A 20,801-nucleotide genomic window follows, 5' to 3' on the forward strand; every position below is an offset into this window, starting at 1 on the left:
CCAGTCCCTTCCCAGCCTGTGTCCTGAGCTCGTAGGAGGATGGGGAGGCTGACCCGACTCGGGGATCCCAGGCCTCTGCATCCTGCCCCGCCCACCCCCCGATGAGGTTGATCATCTAACTGGGGTGGGGACCTGGGGGGAAGAAAGCTGCAACCCCCTGCCCACGCTTTGAGGTGGGGGAACATGCAGAGGGGTCAAGTGCACCCAGAGGCACAGACTCAGCTCTGGGCATGAGCCCCCTCCATGACCCTCTCTGGTCCCCCCAGAGAGTCAAGAAGTGAAGACAGTCCCCTCAGCCCCAGTCCCTAAGCAGAGCCCTGAGCTCAGAGCCTGCCTTGGACTTGCTGTGTGAGCCTGGACCAGTGCCCATCTCTCTGGGCCCTGATTTCACTCCCTTTGCCCAGTGAGGGGGTTGCAGGGTGAGGGGAAAGGGCAGCCTGACTCTTTGAATCCGGATCCCAGGGAGGGTCTAACCTGGGGGACAGCCTGGAAGGGATCCCATCCCCAGAGGTACTGGCCCAGGAGGCCCCGACGCCATGATCTCATGTTGCCCTCTGCTTGCTGCCCAGCCTGGGGACCCCACCCACTGGGCCTCCTGCCCTCACATTCTTTCCATGACCAACAGACACCCCCTGCCTCTGGCCTGGCCACCCCCACCTGACGGGGTGGACAGTGCTTAGCAGAGATTCGGAATGCCTAAGCTGGGCCGACCCAGAGAAAGCTCCTCGGCACAGATGGAGAGACTGAGGCCAGAGAAGGTAAGTGACATGCCCAAGGTCACACAGCAGGGCAGGAGTACCCCTCTGCTGCCTTAACTGTAGAGCTCTTAGGGGACAGGGGCCACCCCATCTGACTCTCCTCACTGGAGGCTGGTCTGTCTCCAGGAGGGGATCCCAGCCCCTGCTCCTCCTCAGCAGGTCAGAGCAAAAGAGGGTGCTGCGGGGCCTTGCAGAGTTAGGCTAAATCGAAATCTAAAATGGTAGGATCAGTGGTATTTCAGAATATTCCAGAGTTTTTAATCACAGCAGCTCAGATTCTTGGAATATCGGAGTTGAAAGGGCGTCTCCTGCCTGATTTCTGAATCCCCTCTACACCAAGCAGTTCACATCACGTGGGGGGGTTCCAGGAAAGGGGAGCCTGCTGCTTTCAGAGCCGGCCCCTTCCCGCCCAAGTTTGGCAGCTCTGAAGGGCTGTCAGGAAGTTCTTCACCTGCTGGTCCTTTGGTCTCTGCTCTCTCTGCCTCCAGGGAGGCTACCCCCACCCACAGGGCTGGGCCTTCCTCAGCGGCTCCTCCACCCTCCACATCTTATCTCCCTGCGCCTCTCCGCCCACCCGCTTCCTTCCCTGGTTTATGGCATTCCACCGCCCGGAGTTCCAAGCTCCTTCCCACACCCCAGACAGCGCCTGGGCCAGGGTGGGGAGACGCTCTCCCTTGGCGGGCGGGCACTCTGAGGCCACCACAGAAATGAGGAAGACGGTGGGGGGAGGTTGTGTCGGCCAGCCTGGCATGTCTGCCTACTGGGAGTGTACAAACTCAGGAATCCAGGCCTCAGCCAAAACATCGCCTCCCATCACCCCTGAAAGGCCAGGCTCCCAGAGGCAGTAGGTACAGCAGCTAAGAGCAGGGGCTCTGGACTCCAGCTGACTGGCTTCAGATCCCAGCTGTCACTTCCTAGCTGTGTGACCTTGAGCAAGTTGCTTCCCCTCTCTGGGTTTCCCTCATCTAAAAAATGTGGACACTAACAGTACCTATATCCATGGGATTGTTGTCAGCATTACATGAATTAATACTTGCAAAGTGCTTCGAACAGGATCTGACACATGGAAACAGCAATTTAAGTGTTTAAGTAAAATAAATATTTGGGCACTGGGGGCTTGTCTTCTTAATGTGATTTACCCACCAGGAAGGTCTAGCTGCTGTAGAGGTGGGAAGATGCAGGGGGAGGGAAGGTTGTTATGTACGCAAAGCTCTGGATTCAATTCCTGGCATCTTTACTTCCTTGCTGTGTGACCTCGAGCAAGTAGATTCACTTCTCCGAGTACTAGTTTCTTCATCTGTAAAATGGGGGCAATGATTTCAGCCCCCAGGACCGGCATGCGGGAAACCTCACCTTGCACAATATGTGTACAATTCAGTCAGCACGAATGAAATGGGACATCTGAAATTAATATAATAGTGTACGTCAACTACTGGAACGTGAAACAGCCCCACTGGAGGGCCTTGTACCCTCAGCCCAGTCCTCTCTGCCCATTTGTTGCACACGGCAAAACCTCCTTCTCCGCAGGTCCAGACCCCGAGGTGCCTAATCCCCTGTTCCTGCCCTGCTGGTAATTGGGTGGTGACTCAGGGAGGCAGCTGGTGGGGCTGAAGGAAGTGGTTCCAGGCTAAAAACAGACCAGAGTCCCATTTAGTCCCACAGTCCGCCAGAACCCTGCCTGTGGCCCCTGGAAAGGCCAGGGCTGCCTCCGCCAGACCACAGTCCTCCAGTGCCCTGGTCTCTCCGGGACACAAACAGGAGGCTCACCCTCCCAAGCTGAGTTAAGGCAGCTGACTCCTCGGTGAGTGTTTCCACCTCTAGGCCTTTGCACTCGCTGTTCCCTCGGCCTGGAATGCTCACTCCCCACTGGCTGACTTCTCAGCATCCAGAGCCCAAGTTAAACATCACCTCCTCGGAGAAGCCTCCCCTCACCTCCTTATCTGATTGGATGCCTCTAGATTCTCCACCTCTGCATCCTATTTGTTTCCTCCACCCGGCACCTGTTGCAATGTGGAATTCTGCATCTCTGTGTGCATTCCCTTTTGCTTGTCTCTGCCTTTGTGTCATAAGCCTCTGGGGGCAGGGGCTGGGTCTGCCTTACTCAATTTATCCACTTCCCTAACCCACTGGCTGGCATAGCAGGCCCTCAATAAAGATTTGCTGAGTGGATAAATGGATAAATCCATTTGCCATGGATTAAATCTCAGAGAACCCCCCAGGGGCTTCCTGGCTCTCTCAGAGCCAAAGGCCAAGTCCTTACAGGCCTGTGTGATCTGGTTTCAGCTGCTCCTGCCCTCCCCGCCCCCGCTCCAAACAGCCTTTGCATTTGCTAGTCCTTCTGCCTGGACTGATCTTCACTCCCTCTTGCCCTTCAGTCTCCATTCAGAAAAGCCTCCCTGACCACCACATCCCCCATCCACCCCACCAACACGCTCTAAGTTCATTATTGCTGTCCAGGGTCTGTCTCCCAACAGAAGGAAACTCCACCGGGCCAGGGGTTTTTGTCTATTGGCTGCTTGTCCCCAGCACTTAGAACAGTGTCTGGAACAAAGTAGGGGCTGGAGAAATAGTTGTGGAACAAGCATAAGCTCAGCAGCCTGGCCAGGTGCTCGATCTGCACATCTCACGTCACTTTTGCATTGACCCTGGGAGGCAAGTACTATTATCCCATTTTACAGACAGGAAACTGAGGCTTAGAGAGGGCAAATAAGTAGATGTGAACCCCATTCTGCCTGACCTGTACCCAGTCTCTCTGTCATCAGCCTGTCTCCCTGGCAGTGTATGAGGTCTGCAGCTCCCACCTCCTGTCCCCACAATCCTCACAGCCCCTCAAGCAGACATGGCCCAACCTCCCTCTGGCCTCCCTGCCTCCAGTCTCTCCCTCACTGACATCCCTGGCTGCAGGGATCCTTCTAAACCATGGATCTGATCATGTCCCTCCTTCGTTCAAAACCCTTCCATGGCTCCCTATGGCCCCGGTTCAGCCTGGCATTTGAGACTCCCACCAAATTCTCCAGACTTACTCCTTGCTTCCTCATATGCAAAAGCCCCCTGGGATGCTCCAAGACAAGGTTGTTCTCAGCTCCAAGTCTTTGGAGCTGCCTAGAACACCCCCTACCCCCAGCACACACTATTTGGAAGAGGCCTGGTCCTTATTTGCTCTCAGCTTGACTGTCACTCCCACTGGAGAGGAGAGAATAGGAGCTAGTGTCTTCTTCCACGCCCTTCCGGCTTCACCATGATCCCCAACCTCCCACCCCTGGGATTCCAGATGCTGTGAACTCACTCCCTGAAGACCGAGACCATGACTAATTCATCTCCAGGCTCTGGGTTAAGGCCAGGCCCAGAAAAGGGGCTCAAGAAATAGCTGTGAAGTCATTGGATGAGTCTGAAGTCAGGCCACCTGCTTTGCATCCTGACCCCACTATTTACTGGCTGGGAACCCATGGACTTGTCCATCACCTCCCTGTGCCTCAGTTTCCTCATCTGTGAACAGCTGATAAGGAAATACCCACTCATGGGGGGAAATGAAATGAGTGCATACATGGGAATCACTTGGCGCTGTGCCTGGTGCTCAGTAAATAACACCCATTAGAGTGAAGGAAGGAACAGGTGTGTGGGCAGCTGCATGAGCGGGCGCTTGGTCCAGGTGGGCACATCCTTCAGGACAGCCCTGGCTGCTTCACACCCTCGGGGCAGCCCTGTCACTGGCTGAATCTTTTCCCACAGCTGCCCTGCTGGGTCCAAGGTGGCCAGTGGAATTCGAGGCCACTGGACGCCGACAGGAAAAGGCAACGTCACCAGCCCTGGTGTAATCCAAACCAGATGCGGCCTCAGACCCATGGGGGTGGTCACTGTGGGCCTGGCCAAGGCCCAGAGGCAGGAAATAGTCTTGGAGGAACGCTCTCTGGGCTGGGACCCGCCGGGAGGAGCCGTCCTGTTGAGGGTGTTAACCCTTCTGAGCCCACAAGGGGGGACCAGGACACTGTGCAGGAGCAGCTCGTGGCCCTGGCCCCATGGGGCACAGAGCACCTTGCAGGGAAGGTTACAGCATCGGCATTGTGACGGGCGCCGTTCAGGGGGAGCCCACAACACAGGCACGGGGTGGGCAGGGCACACCAAGGAAGGGGCAGGGGATGCTTGCCGTCGGCTGCCCGGGACTGGCAGAACCCCAGACCCAGACCTGGAGCTTTGGTCCTGGCTCTGGCTCCAGCTGGCGGGCCCAAACGAGCGTGGATCCACTCCCTCTCTCGGGTGGCTCCGAGGCTGCTGGGAATGGGAGTGCTAGTGCAGGTCATGGGGCTGGGCCCCAGCCTACAGAAAGACTGAGACTCAGTCCCACCCCAGGGGCTGCCACACCAGCTTTCTCCTGGGTGTGCTCTGTGGCCCTGGGGGAGCAAATTCTCTCTGAACTCCCATCATTTCCCATCCATATTGTTGAGTCCATATCCTTTACTTCCAGGGACTAGGGGAGGCCCAAAGGAGGCACCTGATGAATCAAAAAGAGCTTTCTAAGATGTGCTCCCAGGAGCAGATAGGGACAGAGGCAGTGGTCAGCCCTGTTCCATGGTTCTGGGTGGGCTTCCTTCCCAGGACATGTTAATTTGCTGTGTGGCCTTGGGCAGCTCACTTTCCCTCTCTGAACCTGTTTCCTCACCTGTGAAATAGGGTGAATGAGCACCCTATCCCATCTCTGGATTGTCACAATGGCCCTCAGAGTGGCAGAGGACAGTGGAGCTGAGGCTGTCATTTGCATTTTATAGAGGAGGAAATTGAGGCCTGCGCTGGGAGTCAGGAGTCCTGGGTTCTAGTCCCAGCTGTTGCTGTCTCTGCTGGGGAGACTTCTCATTTTGGCCTCGGTTTCCCTAGCTGGATCCAGGCCCTGGATCTCTGTGCTGGCTGGACCTCATTTCCTTACCCCTCCACTATGGTGGTGACTCATCCCTCATCATCACGCTGTGTGGCCGAGGCTCAGCCTGGGCGGGGGCCAGCAAGGCTGAGAGAACTCAGAGGAAACCACAGGCCTGGCCCAGCTAGCAGGTGGCGGGCGGACAGGCAGGCAGGGATCAACAGTCCTAGAGGCCTTGCCCATAAGCACATCTCCCACCAAGAGCCTAAGCCAGGCTCCCCAGGCCCCCCAAGCCCCAAGTGCAAGCCCCAGCAGGCTCAGATTCCAAAGTCCCCCATACCCTGCCCCATGTGGCACCTGCTGTAGGGGGACTCCGCACCCATCTCCTGGAACAGGGCAGGGGTGGGGGTGAGGACCTGGCCTTGCCCTCCAGGCCAATATTCATGGAAGCAGGGGGTGGAAGGATGAACGGTCAAGGTCTCCGTCCAAGATTTCGCAGAGGCAGATAGTGTGGTGGTTAAGAGCAGGGGCTCTGGCCCAGACTGTCTGGGTACAAATCCTGGCTCTGCCATTGACTAGCTGTGTGACCCTGAGCAAATGGCTTCGCCTCCCTGAGGCTTGGCTGCCCCATCGGAGAAATGGACATAACACAACTGCCCACCGTGCAGGGTCACTGGAAGCAGAGTCACGTGAACACACAGAGCTGGGCCAGGGCTGCATCCTGCAAGCACTCAGTGCACGTGAGCTGCTGTTACTGCCATTCCTGCTGGAACCAATAAGCCCCCAGCAGGCAGACCAGCTGCCCCCCTTAAGCCAGTCCCACTTCTGAGTCAGCTGTCCTCACAGCCAGAAAGGCTGCACCCTATTGGGGTTAAGCTCTCTTGCCCTCTGGGCTGCCCCCTCCAGCAGATGGAGCCCCTCCCCTGCCTTGCAGGCCTGGGGTGAGGCGGGCTGGGGCCCATGGGAGGGACCGGAGAACAGCTGTCTCCCCCAGGCCTCCTGGAGGACCCCCGCCACTGCAGGCCCAAACCTCTGGCTCCACCTGGAGACTCTGCTTTCTGCTTACACCTTGTTCGGTGAGAAGCAGAGTGGGCTTGCGGGCAGAGCCTTGCTATGGGAGGTAGAAGAGTCCAGTTCAAGCCCCAGCTTCTGACCTGTTGAAAAACCTTCAAGTTCCTTCCCCTCTCTAAGCCTCAGTTTCCCCCTCCGTAAAAGAGGAATAATAATAATATCTACCTCATGACCTCATAAATGAGTTAATAGACATACAAGCACTTAAATAGAGCCTGACACACAGTAATGTCACCCCTAAATGTTGGCTGGTGCTGTGCCCTCCCTCTTACAGATGAGCAAACTGAGGCACAAAGGGGGCAGCCACTTGCCTAGATCACACACTGGGTAGTCTGGGTCCTGAGGCTGCACTGATAACCACCACATCGCGCACAAAGTCCTGCTAAAGCGCCTGGCCCGCAGCAGTGTTCCGTGAACGGTGGCCAGCTGAGACCTCACCCGGGCGCACACGCGCTGTGAAAGGACGCCACTTCCAACCTGTACATTTATTTACAAGGCACAAGCTGAGAGCAGGTTGGGGGCTGCCGACGGCCTTCCCACTCCTCCTGGGCCTGCTGACGCCGTCATCCGAGGCCGTGGGTGACCCTTGGAATGGGGGCCGGAGCGGCTGGGTTGGGCCGGCTTGGCCTTCAGGCAAGCTCGGGGGTGGTCTCCCCTGTCCTCCAGGCCTCTCCCCTCCCCCTCCACCAGGCCCCGGCTGGGTGTCCTCTCTCTCACACAGAGTTCCTGTGTGTTGGTGGTCGCAAGGAAGGTGGGCGGGGGCCGGGCCAGACCAGATGGTGTGTCAGGCCTTATCTGTTGGGAGTGGGGAGGTGGGTGGGGGCATGGAGGACCTCCTTCACAAAGCCTGCTCTGTCTCCCCTGGCAGCTGCGCCTTAGGAATCGCCGTCTGCCTTCCTGCCCCACCAAGGACCTCCCACCCCCAACTGCAGAAACCCCATACGCCAGGACCCCCAGCCCTCCTGCTCTAGCTAGGAGCAAGCCCAGGCCAGGGATGCCCCAGGTGAGGCCAAGCAGGGGTCACCAGAGCAGCAGTTCCAAGAAGGTGAGCCGGGTGGTGTCTCAGCAGGGCCCGTGGCGTCTGGGCTGTGGCTGATGGGCCGGAGCCCTGTCTGGGGAGGCGTTAGCAGGATGGAATCAGGCCATATCCGAGGCAGCTCACGTCGGGGAAGCAGTCACTGCGCGGGGGCATGGGAGCCCCGAGCCCCCCAGCCTGGTGCAGCCTTGTCCTGGCCAGTCAGCCCTGGCGATCTGGCCCGTCTGCTCCGGCCTTCTGGGCTGTGTGGCCTCAGCCCCGGCCACTGTGCGGCTGCGTCCAGGCCTCAGCTGCTCCTGGGGCTCAGACCCCCAGAGCCATCAGTGCCCCTGAGCTGCTGATCTTCTTGAAGCGGTTGGCAGCACTGACAGCAATGAAGTTTTTCTGAGGGATGAGGGAGAGGGGTCCCAGTCAGCAGGGCAGGGGGAAAGCTGTAGGACAGCCGAGTGTCTCCCAAGGTCCCCTTCATTCCAGGAGGGCTCCATGCCAGGGAGGGTGCAGTGCCAAAATGGCCACAGGGGATGCCATGACACTGCAGCCTCCAGGACTCCCTCCCTCATTCAACCTGAGTACCGCTCTGCTCAAGGCAGTACAGTGGTTCCTATTTCACTCCAAGTAAAAACCCCTTATCATGGCCGAGTCCCTCCACGCCCTGCCTCCCGATCCTCTTGGACATCTCCCTTACCCCTTGCTTCTTCCACTCCAGCCGTGCTGGCCTCCTACCTGTTCCTCACACTTGACCACCATGCTTCTGCCTCAGGGCCTTTGCACCAGCTGTTCCCTCTGCCTGGCACACTCCTCCCCCCATACCAGCCTGGCTCAGCCCTCACCTCCTTCAGGTTTTTGTTCATATGTTCCTTCTCAGTGCGCCCTCCCTGGCCACCCTACTAAGAAGTGCAGCCTCTCCCCAGAACTCCTGACCATCCTTATTTTTTTCTAGAGCCCTTCCTTAACTCCTTTTAGTAACTCTCCATCCTCTACCAAAAGTAAGTCCACAAAGACCGAAATCCTTGTCTCTTTGTCCACTGCTGTATCCCCAGTGCCTAGAGGTAGTGGATGCTCAAGAAATATTTGGGAAATGAGGGGAGGAAGCCTGTGATGGGGTCAGAGACCTTTTCCTGAGCCCGAGCCACAAATGGACACCCCTCCCTACGGTGGAGATGGGTGGGTGGAGGGCCACTACCCAGGGCAGTAGCCAGCCCAGGACAAGGAGAGAAAAGCCAATTCTGTTTTCCAGACCGAACTGGCTGACACAGGGCTAGTGGGGCCAGGACTCTTCCTGCCCTGTATCCCCCCCTTCCTCCCCACCCTCAGTTCTGTGGTACCTTCCAGCGCCTCTTCATGAGGTATTTCTTAAGCAAGATCTGGGACTTGAGGCGTCGGTTACAGCGCTTGGCTTTCTCTGCCAGATTGTTGAGCCATGGGTGGGTGAGGCACTGGGCAGCGTTCATCCGGGCCCTGTGGGGAGGGGGCAGCGCGGTGAGGGTGGGTGGCAGGCCAGGGAGGCACCACCCCACTGGCCTCCCGGCCCAGTTCCCACCCAGCTGGCACACACACACACACACACACACACACTGGGCTTGCACACACGGGGTTCGTGTCCTGGGGTGAGCCTCACCTCTGGTCCTTGACAATGAGGTTGGAGACAAAGTCTTTGGCCTCGTCTGACACAGCCTCAAAGGTCTCCTCATCAAAGTACCAGTTGCCCGCTAGAACGTTGTTCAGGGTCTCGGTGTCATCATCTCCCAGGAAGGGGGAGAGGCCACTCAGCCTAGAGGGAGGGGTTGGCAGGGAGCAGGGAGGTGAGATTGGGTCAGGGATGGGGACAGAGCCTAGAAAGCAGCACCATGTGCTGAAAAGACCCCCAGCCTCTCAAATGGAACAGACCTGGGTTTGAATCTGGCTGGGTGACCTTGGGCAAGTCACTTCCCCTCTCTAAGCCTCACTCTTCTCATCTGTAAAATGGGCATAATCATCCCAGCTTCCCAGGGTTAGAGTGAAGAAGAGGAATGATGAGTGCACTGGGTCATCAAAGCTCTGCTGCCCAGAGCCCTGGGATGGGACACTATGCCTTTGGGGGCCTTGGTTTCTCCATCTATAAAGTGGGTACAAAGTTCCCTTTCCTGGTTCGCCCTAGCACGCCCAACGCCCCACAAACCCCTGACTGAGGGAGTGGGGAGGTGGAAGAAATCTAGGCCTCAGCTGCCCACCCATGTGCCCCAACCCCATAAACAAAAGGCACCCTCAGGACTCACAGCATGTAGGTGATGACCCCCAGGCTCCACATGTCTGTCTTATCGGAGATTTGGTCGTAATTCACTACCTCAGGAGACAGGAATTCTGGGGTCCCAAAATTCACTTTCAGCTTCTTGTTGGGGTTATACCTGGAGGTGAGGCCAAGAGCTCAGAGCACAGCTCCCAGGCCATTCCCAGACACCCTCTGACCTTCCCCCGGCCCTGCCCACCTCAAGGCTGGCCCTGCCATGCCACCCACCCAGGTGGTACCTCCGTGCCAGGCCGAAGTCAATGATCTTCACCAAGTGGCCCGTGGTGTTGACGCACAGGATGTTCTCTGGCTGAAGAGAAGGGGGTAGCCTGGATTGACCTCTGACCCGGCTCACCCTCCCTCCCCGCCCAGGTCCATCCAAGTCCCAGGTTCCCGGGACTAGAGGCCCAGGCTGCCAGAGTGGACAGCCCATCAGAGACCCTCAGACCTGCAGGCTCCAGGCACAGAGGAGGAGCCTGAGGCCTGAGAGGGACTCTTCCAGGGCAGGAACCACTTTCTCCAGGCCTCCTTGCTCCCCACCCTCAGTGTCTAACAAAGCGCCCAGCAGATACTCAGCCAAGGCTCCCAGAAATCCTGTGCCCCAAGCACAGGTGAACATGTGAGTCACATGCAAGGCTAGTCCCTCCCACTCTGGGCCTCCATTTCCTCTTCATGTAACACAAGGACAGAGGACTAATCTGAGGTTGCAGGGCAGAAACATTGTAAGTAGTTAACAATGGTTAAAAGACAGATTTGGCACAAAAACCCTGATTTTCAGCACCTCCTGAAACACTGGAAGCCCCAGTCACATGGCTACACATGGCTGGGAGGGAGTTGCCCCTGACCCCTGTGATGGGCAGAAGTCCTCCACTTCCCTGGGGCCTCCACCTCGTTTAATGGGGTTCTGTTCTTCGTCTGGGCTTTGTGTGCATCTGATTTGAGGCCCCAGATGATAGGCTTTCTGAAGGTCCTTTCACACTGCTGTCCTCATTCAGAGCAGGATGCTAGCAACTTCAACAGCCCAACCCAGTGCTCCACCGAAACAGGGAAAGGAAAGAAAGGCCCCAGGATACAATCGGTAGGGGAAATGCGACAGATTCAGACCTCCTTTTGGAGGGGACTTCCTGAAAAGCCCTGCAGCAAGAGCCCTGGGAAGTGCCTTCAGGCTGTGGTTCACCCAAGTTACTTGACGTGAAACCCTTTATTGATGAAAAACTTACTGCTTTCCTGAAAAAAACACTTTAGGATACAGAGACGTAAGGTTGACCTTCTTCCCAGGACACTGCATTTTAATTGGAGACCCTGCCCTACCCCAAAGAAAATGGCTTTCACGGGAGAAGGGCAGGCTCCGAGGCCACCGCGCAGGCACCCACTCTGTCCAGAAACTCAGGAGTCACCCACACTCCTTCCTTTCCCTCTGCCCTCCGCCATCCAAACCATCAGAAACCCGGCTGGCTCTATTTTCAGAATGCATCCATCATCTGACCACTTCCCATCCCTCCCCCACTGCCACTGGTTCCAGCCCCATCATCTCTCTCCTGGCTTATTATGACCGCCTCCAAAATGCCCTGCTGCCACGGTGGCCCCACTGAAACTCATCTCTTTACCTCCTCGCTTCCTCGCTTGTCAGTGGGGATGATAACAGCACACCTGACCCGATGGGCTGTCACACACTCTGAACACACCCTGAGCAGCTCTGACCCCCAGTAAGCATGGTGGAGGTGTTAGCCCACAGCAGCGGGAGCATCTCCTGCTTTGGACCTCGAATGCTCCAGCCCTTGCCTGCTTCTCCAGTTACACCTTGTATGTTTCCCCATTACTCTCACGTACTTCTTCGTAACACTTTTAATGGTTTAAAATGATCTATTCATTGGGTTATTACTGTATGAATGTCTGTTTCCCCCACTGACCTGTGGGACAGGGGCGTGTCCTCATCATCCTGATGGTACCACCCCACTGGTGGCATTCAGGCTCCAGTGGGACAGGGGCATTCAGGCTCCGTGGGACAGGGGCGTGTCCTCATCATCCTGATGGTAATGCCCATGCCCAGCACTGTGCACAGTAGCACAGGAGCAGGTACTTGGCATGTATTTACCAAGTGAATGAATGAAAGGACCATCCACTTTGCTAACCCACATCAGTGTTCAGATTTCATCTTCTCCACTAGCCTTGCCACTGATCCCACAAACATAAACACCTGGCATAAGGATGGGGCTACTCATGGGCTACTCATGGGGCTCCTGCCCGCTCCACACCACGGCCATGTCTCTCAGCTCCAGACAGCCACTGCCAGCTGATCAGAGGTGGTGGGATGCGTAAAATCTATTTGCTCTCCCTGACCTGCTACATGCAGGGTACTAACAAGCAAGGTCAGAAGACAGACATAATCTTTCACTACACATTTTGTTAGCGCCTGCCACGTGCGTATTGCTGCACTGACACTATACTTACAGATGTCTTTTTCTGACTCCCCTTCTAGAACGTAAGCTCCATGAGGGCAGGTGTTTTTATCTATTTTGTTCACCACTGGATCTCCACCACCTAGAACACTGCCTGGCATCTAGTAGGCCCTCAACAAATATTTGTGGAATAAATGAACAAACATTCGCAGTGCCTATCAGAGGCCTGCACTGAGGCAGGCGCTTTTGCAACACTTATCAGCAAGTTTCACGTGTGAGACACTGAGTGTGGGGCAAGAGACCCTTTCAACAAGTACTTAGTACCAGACTAGGAGCTCCTGAGAGCTGGGACCAAGTCTTTTTTGCTTTTTGATGTGTCCTCTGGCTCCTGGTACTTACTAAGTGCTCAATAAAGCCTTTTTGAATCTACAGATGAAGGCTGGATGGCGGAGGAGGAGGGGTTGGGGGATGGAGGGATGGCTGGCTGCGACACTGGTCTCGGGTGGTTGGATGCCGCTCCCGACCCCTCCCGGGAGCCCCCACCCCGGTACCTTGAGGTCCAGGTGCAGAACCCTCATCTTGTGCATGAAGAGGATCCCGTCGCAGATCTGCCGGACAAACACCATGGTGTCCACCTCAGTCAGATGGTAGTCCTCGTCCACAATCCTCTCGAAGAGCTCGCCGCCCTCGATGCTGTGTGCACAGACCCCTCTGCAGGCTTGCTTCCGGGCCCGCTGCCCCCTCCCCAGGCCCCACCCCAATGATGGCACTCACTACTCCATGAAGAGGACGATCTCGTGCGAGGTCTCAATGGCTGCATAGAGCTGGATCAGGTTGCGGTGGTTCAGCTGGTTCATAACCTCGATCTCAAGCATCACCATTTCCTGGGGACCAGGGAAGTCAGGGGTATCGTCCGAGCATCATTACTCCCTGCCCTCCACCCTCCACACCTTCGCCCTTGACCAGACCTGTTGGGCCTTGCCTGGACCACTGCCCACCTCCTCCTTGCTGGTCTCCTCGCCTCCCACCTCTCCCCACCCTCAAGCCTGTGTCCTCACCACACAGTCACTCCTGCTGGGACACCTTTCCTTTGCTGGTTCTTCTCCTCCCCCTGGCTGAACAGTGGGCTCCATCCTTCCTGCTCAGCACTCCCCGCTCTATACTCTCCCCCCGGGCGTTCTCCTCAAGTCCCATGCCTTGAAGTTCCATCCAAATGTGACTGATTTCCAAATCCGTATCTCCACCTCCGAGGGCTCCTTTAAACTCCAGACACCAATCTCTCTAACTGCCTACCTTCCCTCCCCTTGAATGTCTGACTAACAGGCATCTCAAATCTCTCATGTCCAAAATTAAACTCTTGATACCACCCCTTCCCCACAATTGAGTTGCCCCCAGCTTGCCCATCAGCAAAAGGCCGTCACTCTTCACTTGGGTGTGCAGGACAAAAAGTTAGGAGCTTTCCCAGATTCCTGTCTTATTCTCACTTCCTCACACCCTTCATCCAACCCATCAGTAAATCCTTTGACTCTACCCTTAAGCTAGATTACAAATCCGATAATTTCTCACCTCCCCCATCACTGCCTTCCTAGTCTCAGCTGCCATTATTTGTCACTTTCAGAAAGTTTGCAAACCAGTGGTCACATCTGTAGCGTGAAATCAACAATGGTAGGAATATTTACACCAGGGAAATTGGCAAATGCTACAGATCAGGTCTCTCCCCAGAACTATGCCCCCAGAGCATTGGATCTCTACCTGGACTGCTCTGTTTTTCCTGTTATTCCATTCCTTGGTTGATATCTCACCTTCCATGCCACTTCCTCAGAGAGGCCTAACCTCACTTGATCCTATCTGAACGGCCCCCATCGACCCTGTTCCTACCTGGCTTTACTTTTCTTCCTAACACTTTTCAGTTCCTGACACCCTGCTTTTTGTTTTAGTTTGGTTTTAGCTGTCTGTCCCTCCTCTCTAGCATGTCAGGACTTGTTTACTACCATTTTCCTAGCACCTGGCACATTGAACAGCACAGAAAATGTGCCCAGTAATTACTTACTCAACAGCTGACTCCAATTAATTTACACAGTACATATGTCTTGAGCATTTACGCTGAGCCAGGTCCATGATAGAGGCCTTGGATCCAGCAGTCAATAACATGGATCCAGGGCCCGTCAAGTGGAAGCGACAGAGAAAGACAGAGTCACATAGAAAATCCATGCTGTTCAAACGTGCTCAGAGCCACGGTGAGGCATTCAGGGCTGCAGCACTTCCTCCGGAGCTGCTTCTCCTGCTTCCCCAGGCCTCTGCAGTTGCTGTTGTCTCTGCTCCCCCGGCCTTGACCTTGACTCAAGCGTTCCCAGCAGGTACCTGGCCTTGACCTTGACTCAAGCGTTCCCAGCAGGTACCTGCCGTTTCTGGCCCTCAGGCCTTTCTTTCCACAGACTTCTCTGTTTGAAACTCTCTCCCCTGCCTTCCCCACTGGAAAAAGCTCCTCCTTCTTCAAAGTCTTCGTTCAGGAGAAGCTTCCCTGAACCCACGGATGAGTCAGGAGCCTCCTTTGTGACTCCCCCAACCCCCGCCCTAGCTTTCCTGAGTTACAGCTCTCACCATGCCAGCCTGCTAGGTCACCATCACCTCCTCACACACCCAACTCCCTCACTCCACGTGAGCCTCTGCCTCATTCATTCAGCCATTCATTCACTCCTTGAACAAACACTGCTCTGAAGCAGGCCTGGGCTGGGTGTTAGAGTCAGAGCCCTCGAGGCCTGTTTACCCTGGTGCTCTCTGAGGGCAGGGACCAACTGACTTCCCTCTGGGACCTCCAGCACCAGTACAGGGCCTGGACTCATCGGCACTTATTGACTTGAACCAAACAGAGGGCATGAAGGGGGTAAGTCCCCAGGATAAATTCACTAACCACGGGGTCAAGTTTATGGTCAGGGGCATCAGGCCCCTGTGGCAGGGCTATCTGTCTGTCTGTCTGTCTATCTGTGTGATATCTTCAGTGCATTAAGCTTCGTACACCAGGCCCCTGGTGCAGGTGTGTGGGTGGAGGGCGTTGAGAGGCACCCACTCCAAGGATCCCCTCCCCCTCCCACACAGCCAGACCCCCACTACCTTGTCTTTGGGCGTCTGTTTCTTGATGACCTTGGCTGCTAACTTGAGGCCTGTGGCTTTCTCTGTGCAGGTACAGACTTCTCCAAACTTGCCACTGGATAGAGAAGAGGCTGGGAATGAGGGAGTTCTAAGGGCCACGGGGTGAGGGGGTGTGCTCTGTTCCCTGTGAGCTGGGGGCGCACATCCCAGCCAGCTCCGATTCCCTCCAGAAACCATGAGCTCTACTGCAGGGACAATGGCTGAATCACATAGACCACAGGCCCAGGAAGGGTAGGCTCATCAAAGGACGGCCGCTGATGTGCAGCTCACAGACTGTGGCAGGGAGGGGCCCTGGGACCTGGGGGAGGGCACCTTCAGGACTTTTAACAAAGCAGGAATCGCCTTGAGGGGGTCAGTATGGTGCCCGAAACTGAGACAGACAGGAAAATACTATCTGCTTCCTATGGGAGACACTGAATGACCAATGGTGTGTTTGTGTGAGTGACAGTGACACACCAGCCATGTGACAGGGTGCACACAAGTGTGACCATGTGGAACCAATTTTGTCCACGTGGCTCATGTGTCTGGGCCTCTCATGGGGAAGATGTAAGGCCTGGGGGCGCGATGCTTTCCTGCTGGTGGGCCAGGGGCTTGAGACCCCAGCTCTCACCCGCCCAGTGCCTCCTTGGAGTTCAGGCTGAACTGACGGCTGATGTTCCCAGTCCTCAGCTCCACGATGCGGTGGGGGAATGGGGCCGGGGGTGGCGGGCAATCATCTGTGAAGCGGAGCAAAGCCATCACAGTCAGTGCCAGGGCTGCTGAGGACCCACCCTGGCACCACACCCTCCTGCCTGGCCTGGGCCCCATCCAGGGAAGTTCAGCGAGTGATACCTGGGGGACAGCTGGCTCCAGGATAGGGGCTAGGGGCTTAGTTTCCAATTTCAGCTCTGCTACCAACACACACCCTCCTTGGGAGGCCTCTGCCTCTGTCAGAGGGGGGCTCAGCTTCTCCCGGCACAACAGTGGAGACGGCTGATTGGACTTCTCGGACCCTCCCACATTATAAGGTATGAAGACTCCATCCCAAGCTATCTGCATTTCCATTAAAGAAAAAAAAAAAGGCATCTATAATGGAGTGCCCAATAGGGGTTACTATGTCTGTTGCGGTAGGGGATGGGACCTGCCTACCAACCCCTCTAATAACACCGCAAGCTCTCACCACTTGTGGAATGGGTGTCCTACCTGGACCTGGCCCAGAAGCAGAGGTGGGGGTTGGGGGGGGCGGGGGCGGCCCAGGGATGGAGATGTTGGTAGGGAGAGGCTGCCACCTAGTGACAGCTTGGGGAACAGCATGGGGACAGACAGGCTGAGTCACAGGGAATGGAAACCTCTTTATAAATAGCAAGAGGCCGCTGGGAAGCCGGTGATAAATCAGGCGGCCCTTGGAGGTTGTTCAGGTCTGTCACTCAAGGATGTGATTGCAGGGTGGAGTAGGCCCGGAGGTCTGGGCCGCTGCTCAGGGGAGGAGGCAGGGCTCCTGGCTGCCGCCCAGCCGCCTAAGCCCTCCCACCCTGTCTGGGTGGCACTGCGCCGCTCACTAGGCAGGTTGGCGGGTCTCCCAGGGCACCTCAGCCTGGAGGAGGGGGGTTGTCAGGACACTGTGGGCTCTCCTGACCCCATCTCAACCCACCCCCAGCCCTGCCGCACTCCTGCCCAGGCCCTTTTCCTATTCACCTGCTCGCCAAGCTCACTCATGCTCAATGGCTCCCTGCTGCCCGCTGAATAAACCGTCGTCACTTAAGGCCGTTCCACAGTCCTGCCCCATCTCACGTGCCCAGCTACCGTGGTCACCACCACCACCCCCTCCCCACACTCACACCTGTGCTCTTCAGCTCAAGAACCCTCTATGGCTCCCAGGAGCCTCCCCACCCGCCCAGGATGCAGTTTAACTACCAAAGCCTGGTACTTGAGCCCTTCTACAGATTGACTTCAAATCCCACTGTCCAGAGAATTGGTGTTGCTCCAATAACGTGCCTGATTTTTTTTCTAAAGCCCCATTTTAGTCAAAGTAGAAGAAAGTAAAAAGTGAGCTCTGGAGTCAGGCTGTCCTGACAGGTTCATATCCCGTTCTAGCTATGGGTTTGGGGTGCCCCACTTCCCCTTTTTTAGCCCCCATTTCCCCCTCTCTCAAAGGGGACCAGGAACTCGTATTTCCTGGGGTTGGGTGACACTTAGATGAATCAGGCTGGATGAGGTGGCTCAGAGGGGTTTAGTCCTCTAAGTGGGGAGACATGGGGAGCCCGCTCCCTCTTACCTCAGCCCCAGGGCAGCCCCGGCCTACCCAAAATCTGGAAGCAGTCCTCCTCCCTGGCTGTGGGACTGAGGGCCTGTCCCACCTCCGATCTCTCCGAGGGAACAGCCTGGAACTCGATCCCCCTCGAGGTGTCCCCTTGCACCTCAGCCTGGCCAGCCTGGCCTGGAGCCTTCTCTTCTGTTTCCTTCTGGCTGCCTTCTGGGAGGTTCTTCTCTCCTTCTGCTACCTTGGCTGGCTCAGAATCCGTGGGGCCTGGGGTCACGGGCACCCCTTCAAAGATGAGTTCTGATGCCTCATCTGGGGGCTTCTCAGCCAGCGGCTTCTCAGGGCTAGAAGTGAGAACACAGAGGTGACGCCCTCAGCAGCCACAGCCCCGCCAGCAGGCAGGTCTCCCAGAGCCCCATCTGCAATCTGGAGCTAATATGACCCCGCCCCCGCCCCAAACGCGTGGGGTGATACATCTGAATTCACTTCATACAAAATCAAGGGATGTTAATAATACCATAAATGTCTATGGGTTTTTTTTTCCTGGCCACACCCCATGGCATGCGAGATCTTAGTTCCCCGACCAGGGATTAATCTGTGCCCCCTGCAGTGGACGCGCGGAGCCCTAACCACTGGACCACCAGGGAATTCCCATGTCTGTGGTTGTTATCTTGAGTATCAATGCACTGATAGATCATTAATAACTGTTAACAGGATTGTTGATTTGGTTAATCATTATGTGGCAACAATTAGGAAGGTTATGTAGCTCTTGATTCATAAAACTGTGGTGATGCAATTGATAATGTATTAATGATATTAATTTATATTACCACATAATTCAAACTGATATGGTAATGTTATTATTGTGGCTTACGATAAATACATCATTAATAACCTCATTAATATGACTGGCATTCAGGTAAGGATAACGGATTGCACCATAAGACTGGAGCTATATTATGGTTCTAAGAGTATTGGTAATGATCTATCAGTCTGGTTGTTAGTCATCTTTCCATATTATACCAATAATTGTATTAAGCAGACGGGTTATCCTTTCCTCCTGACATCTCAATCCTGCCCTTTGTGAGACCCAAGTTCATGGGGTAAGGGGAACTCTGGACTCCAGATGCCTGGAGAAGAGGTCTTTGAGGACCTCTCCTGCCTGACATTCCAGGCTTCTGTGAACTATCACAAAATCCTGGTTTCTGCAGGGAGACAAAGTGGTCAGGCCGATGCCCAGGACAGAGGGAGGTGAACATCAGAACTACCCGGTCTAGCACTGAATGTGATGACGGTGCCCAAGACAGAGGAACTGCAGGACCCCTCCCCGCTCCCGGCCAGGGGCCATTCACCTCGAGATGGCGGCAGGGCAGCTGGGGCTGTGCAGAAAGGCTGGTGGGCTCCTCTTGGTTGCTGCTTGTCCCTCTGCTGCCTTCTTTTGCAGCGTGGGTTCTCCGATGTCCTGGCTGCCTGGGGTCCCCTGCTTGGCCTCGGGCTTCTTGACACTGACCTCGGCTGTCGCGGTCTCCTGGGGCAGGGCAGCCGGCTGCCCAGCACTGCCCTCCGCAGGCCCCCCACCCAGGTGTCCTTCTCCCTTGGGGTCCTGGCTGCTGGTTGAGGGTTGGGCCAAGGTACCACCCCCTTTCTCTGCGGCTAGGGCTTCAGCATCTTTCTTCAGGGTGAGTGGATGAGGTTCTTCCTTTGGGTCTGGGGGACCAATTTCTTTCTCTGGGTTTGGGGGATCAGGATCCTTCTCTGGGTCTGGGGGACCAGGGTCTTTCTCTGCAGCTGGGGGTCCTTCACCTGCTGCACCTTTAGGTGCCTTGTCTGCGAAGGAGGTGAAACACCAGTCAGGATCCACCTTCCTACGCCTCCTTCCCCAGCTAGGCTGGCCAGAGACCAGCTCCAGGCCCAGGTCCCCACCCAGGCCACAATTTGCAAGGGCTTGTCCCACTGAGCCTCTGGGGCCACTCCATGGGCTCTAGAGATGGGCTGCCAGGACCTCGGCGGCCCTGTGTGGGAGGCTCTGGTCTCCTGGTGGGCCTTGATGCCCCTGCCATCCCTTGCCCTGAGTGTTCAGGCGCCAACAATGGGGACTTCATGTTTTCCCAGTCTCTCTGGGGAAGGCTTCATGTTGGCCCTTGATCCAGCCCCACTGTACCAGAGATAACCCTGATTTCTTGGTCCTCCATGCACCATAAAGGAGGCCTCAGGCACAGAATTCCCACTGAGGAACAGGCCCAACTCTGGATTCAAACACCCCTTCCCAAGCTCCTCCCTCCATCTCCTGCCCCAGCTTGGCACCTGTTGATGGGCTCTGGAGTCCCAGCTCCACTGCTCCGTTTTCTGTCGCCATGAGGTAGGGAGGCGTGTGCTTCTGCTTGTCTAACTCAAGTCTTTCTAGCTGCAGAAAGAAGAAAAAGGTGTGTCGGGCTGCAGGATTCCTCCTCCTGTCTGGCTGAGAGGAGGCCAGGGCCAGCTGACTGAGGGGAGAGAGGCACCTGGAGCAGAGAGGGGCAACCTGGTGTCTGTCTGTCTCGCAGCGGCTGCCCAGGAGCAGTCCTGGGGCAGTTGTAAGGGACTGGGCCGGGTGGGCAGAGGCGGAGGCAGGGGTGCAGGCAGGGAGGCGGGGGCGGAGGAGAGGATCTCTTACACCAGGGGCCATGCAGCTCAGACTGCCACCACCTGTCACTCTTGGCCCCCGTTCAGAGGACACGGCATTCTTCCCATGAACTGACTGGGGGGAGAGTGGTGCTGGAACAAGCAGGAAGAGAAAGAGGGAGGGGGCACCTGGGGCCCTGGGGGAGCAGCCTTCTCCCAGGCCTTGCCTGGTATCTCTGGCTTAGATGAAATGCGGGGGGGCTTGAAGAAGAGGGGCTCTCAGGCAGGGCTGAAGGACAAGGCTATGCCCAGGCCAGGCTCTGGCTCTGCCTGCATCTCCTGGGGTTCCCCGGAGCCTGGTTAGAACCACACAGGCCCAGGGGTAATCACCCTGACCCTAGCGCTCAGCTCGGCGTCCACAAGCCCTGCCCC

At 56.3% G+C, this 20,801-nt stretch overlaps 1 protein-coding gene across 1 annotated transcript; it reads right to left on the minus strand.

The window, feature by feature from the left end:
• Positions 1–7,148: 7,148 nt before the first annotated feature.
• On the minus strand, positions 7,149–20,380 carry MYLK2 (myosin light chain kinase 2). Its single transcript, XM_036827091.1, has 13 exons — positions 20,270–20,380; positions 20,073–20,172; positions 19,121–19,595; positions 17,811–18,112; positions 16,140–16,245; positions 15,491–15,584; positions 13,154–13,263; positions 12,931–13,072; positions 10,220–10,290; positions 9,970–10,098; positions 9,333–9,485; positions 9,040–9,172; positions 7,149–8,098 (listed from the first exon to the last, which is right to left on the minus strand). Exons 2-13 carry the CDS (start codon positions 20,122–20,124, stop codon positions 8,018–8,020), a joined length of 1,848 nt encoding a protein of 615 aa, XP_036682986.1. The 5' UTR covers positions 20,125–20,172; positions 20,270–20,380; the 3' UTR covers positions 7,149–8,017.
• Positions 20,381–20,801: the final 421 nt, after the last annotated feature.

The sequence above is a fragment of the Balaenoptera musculus genome, chromosome 15, assembly GCF_009873245.2.
Source record: "Balaenoptera musculus isolate JJ_BM4_2016_0621 chromosome 15, mBalMus1.pri.v3, whole genome shotgun sequence".
NCBI classification, from domain to species: domain Eukaryota; kingdom Metazoa; phylum Chordata; class Mammalia; order Artiodactyla; family Balaenopteridae; genus Balaenoptera; species Balaenoptera musculus.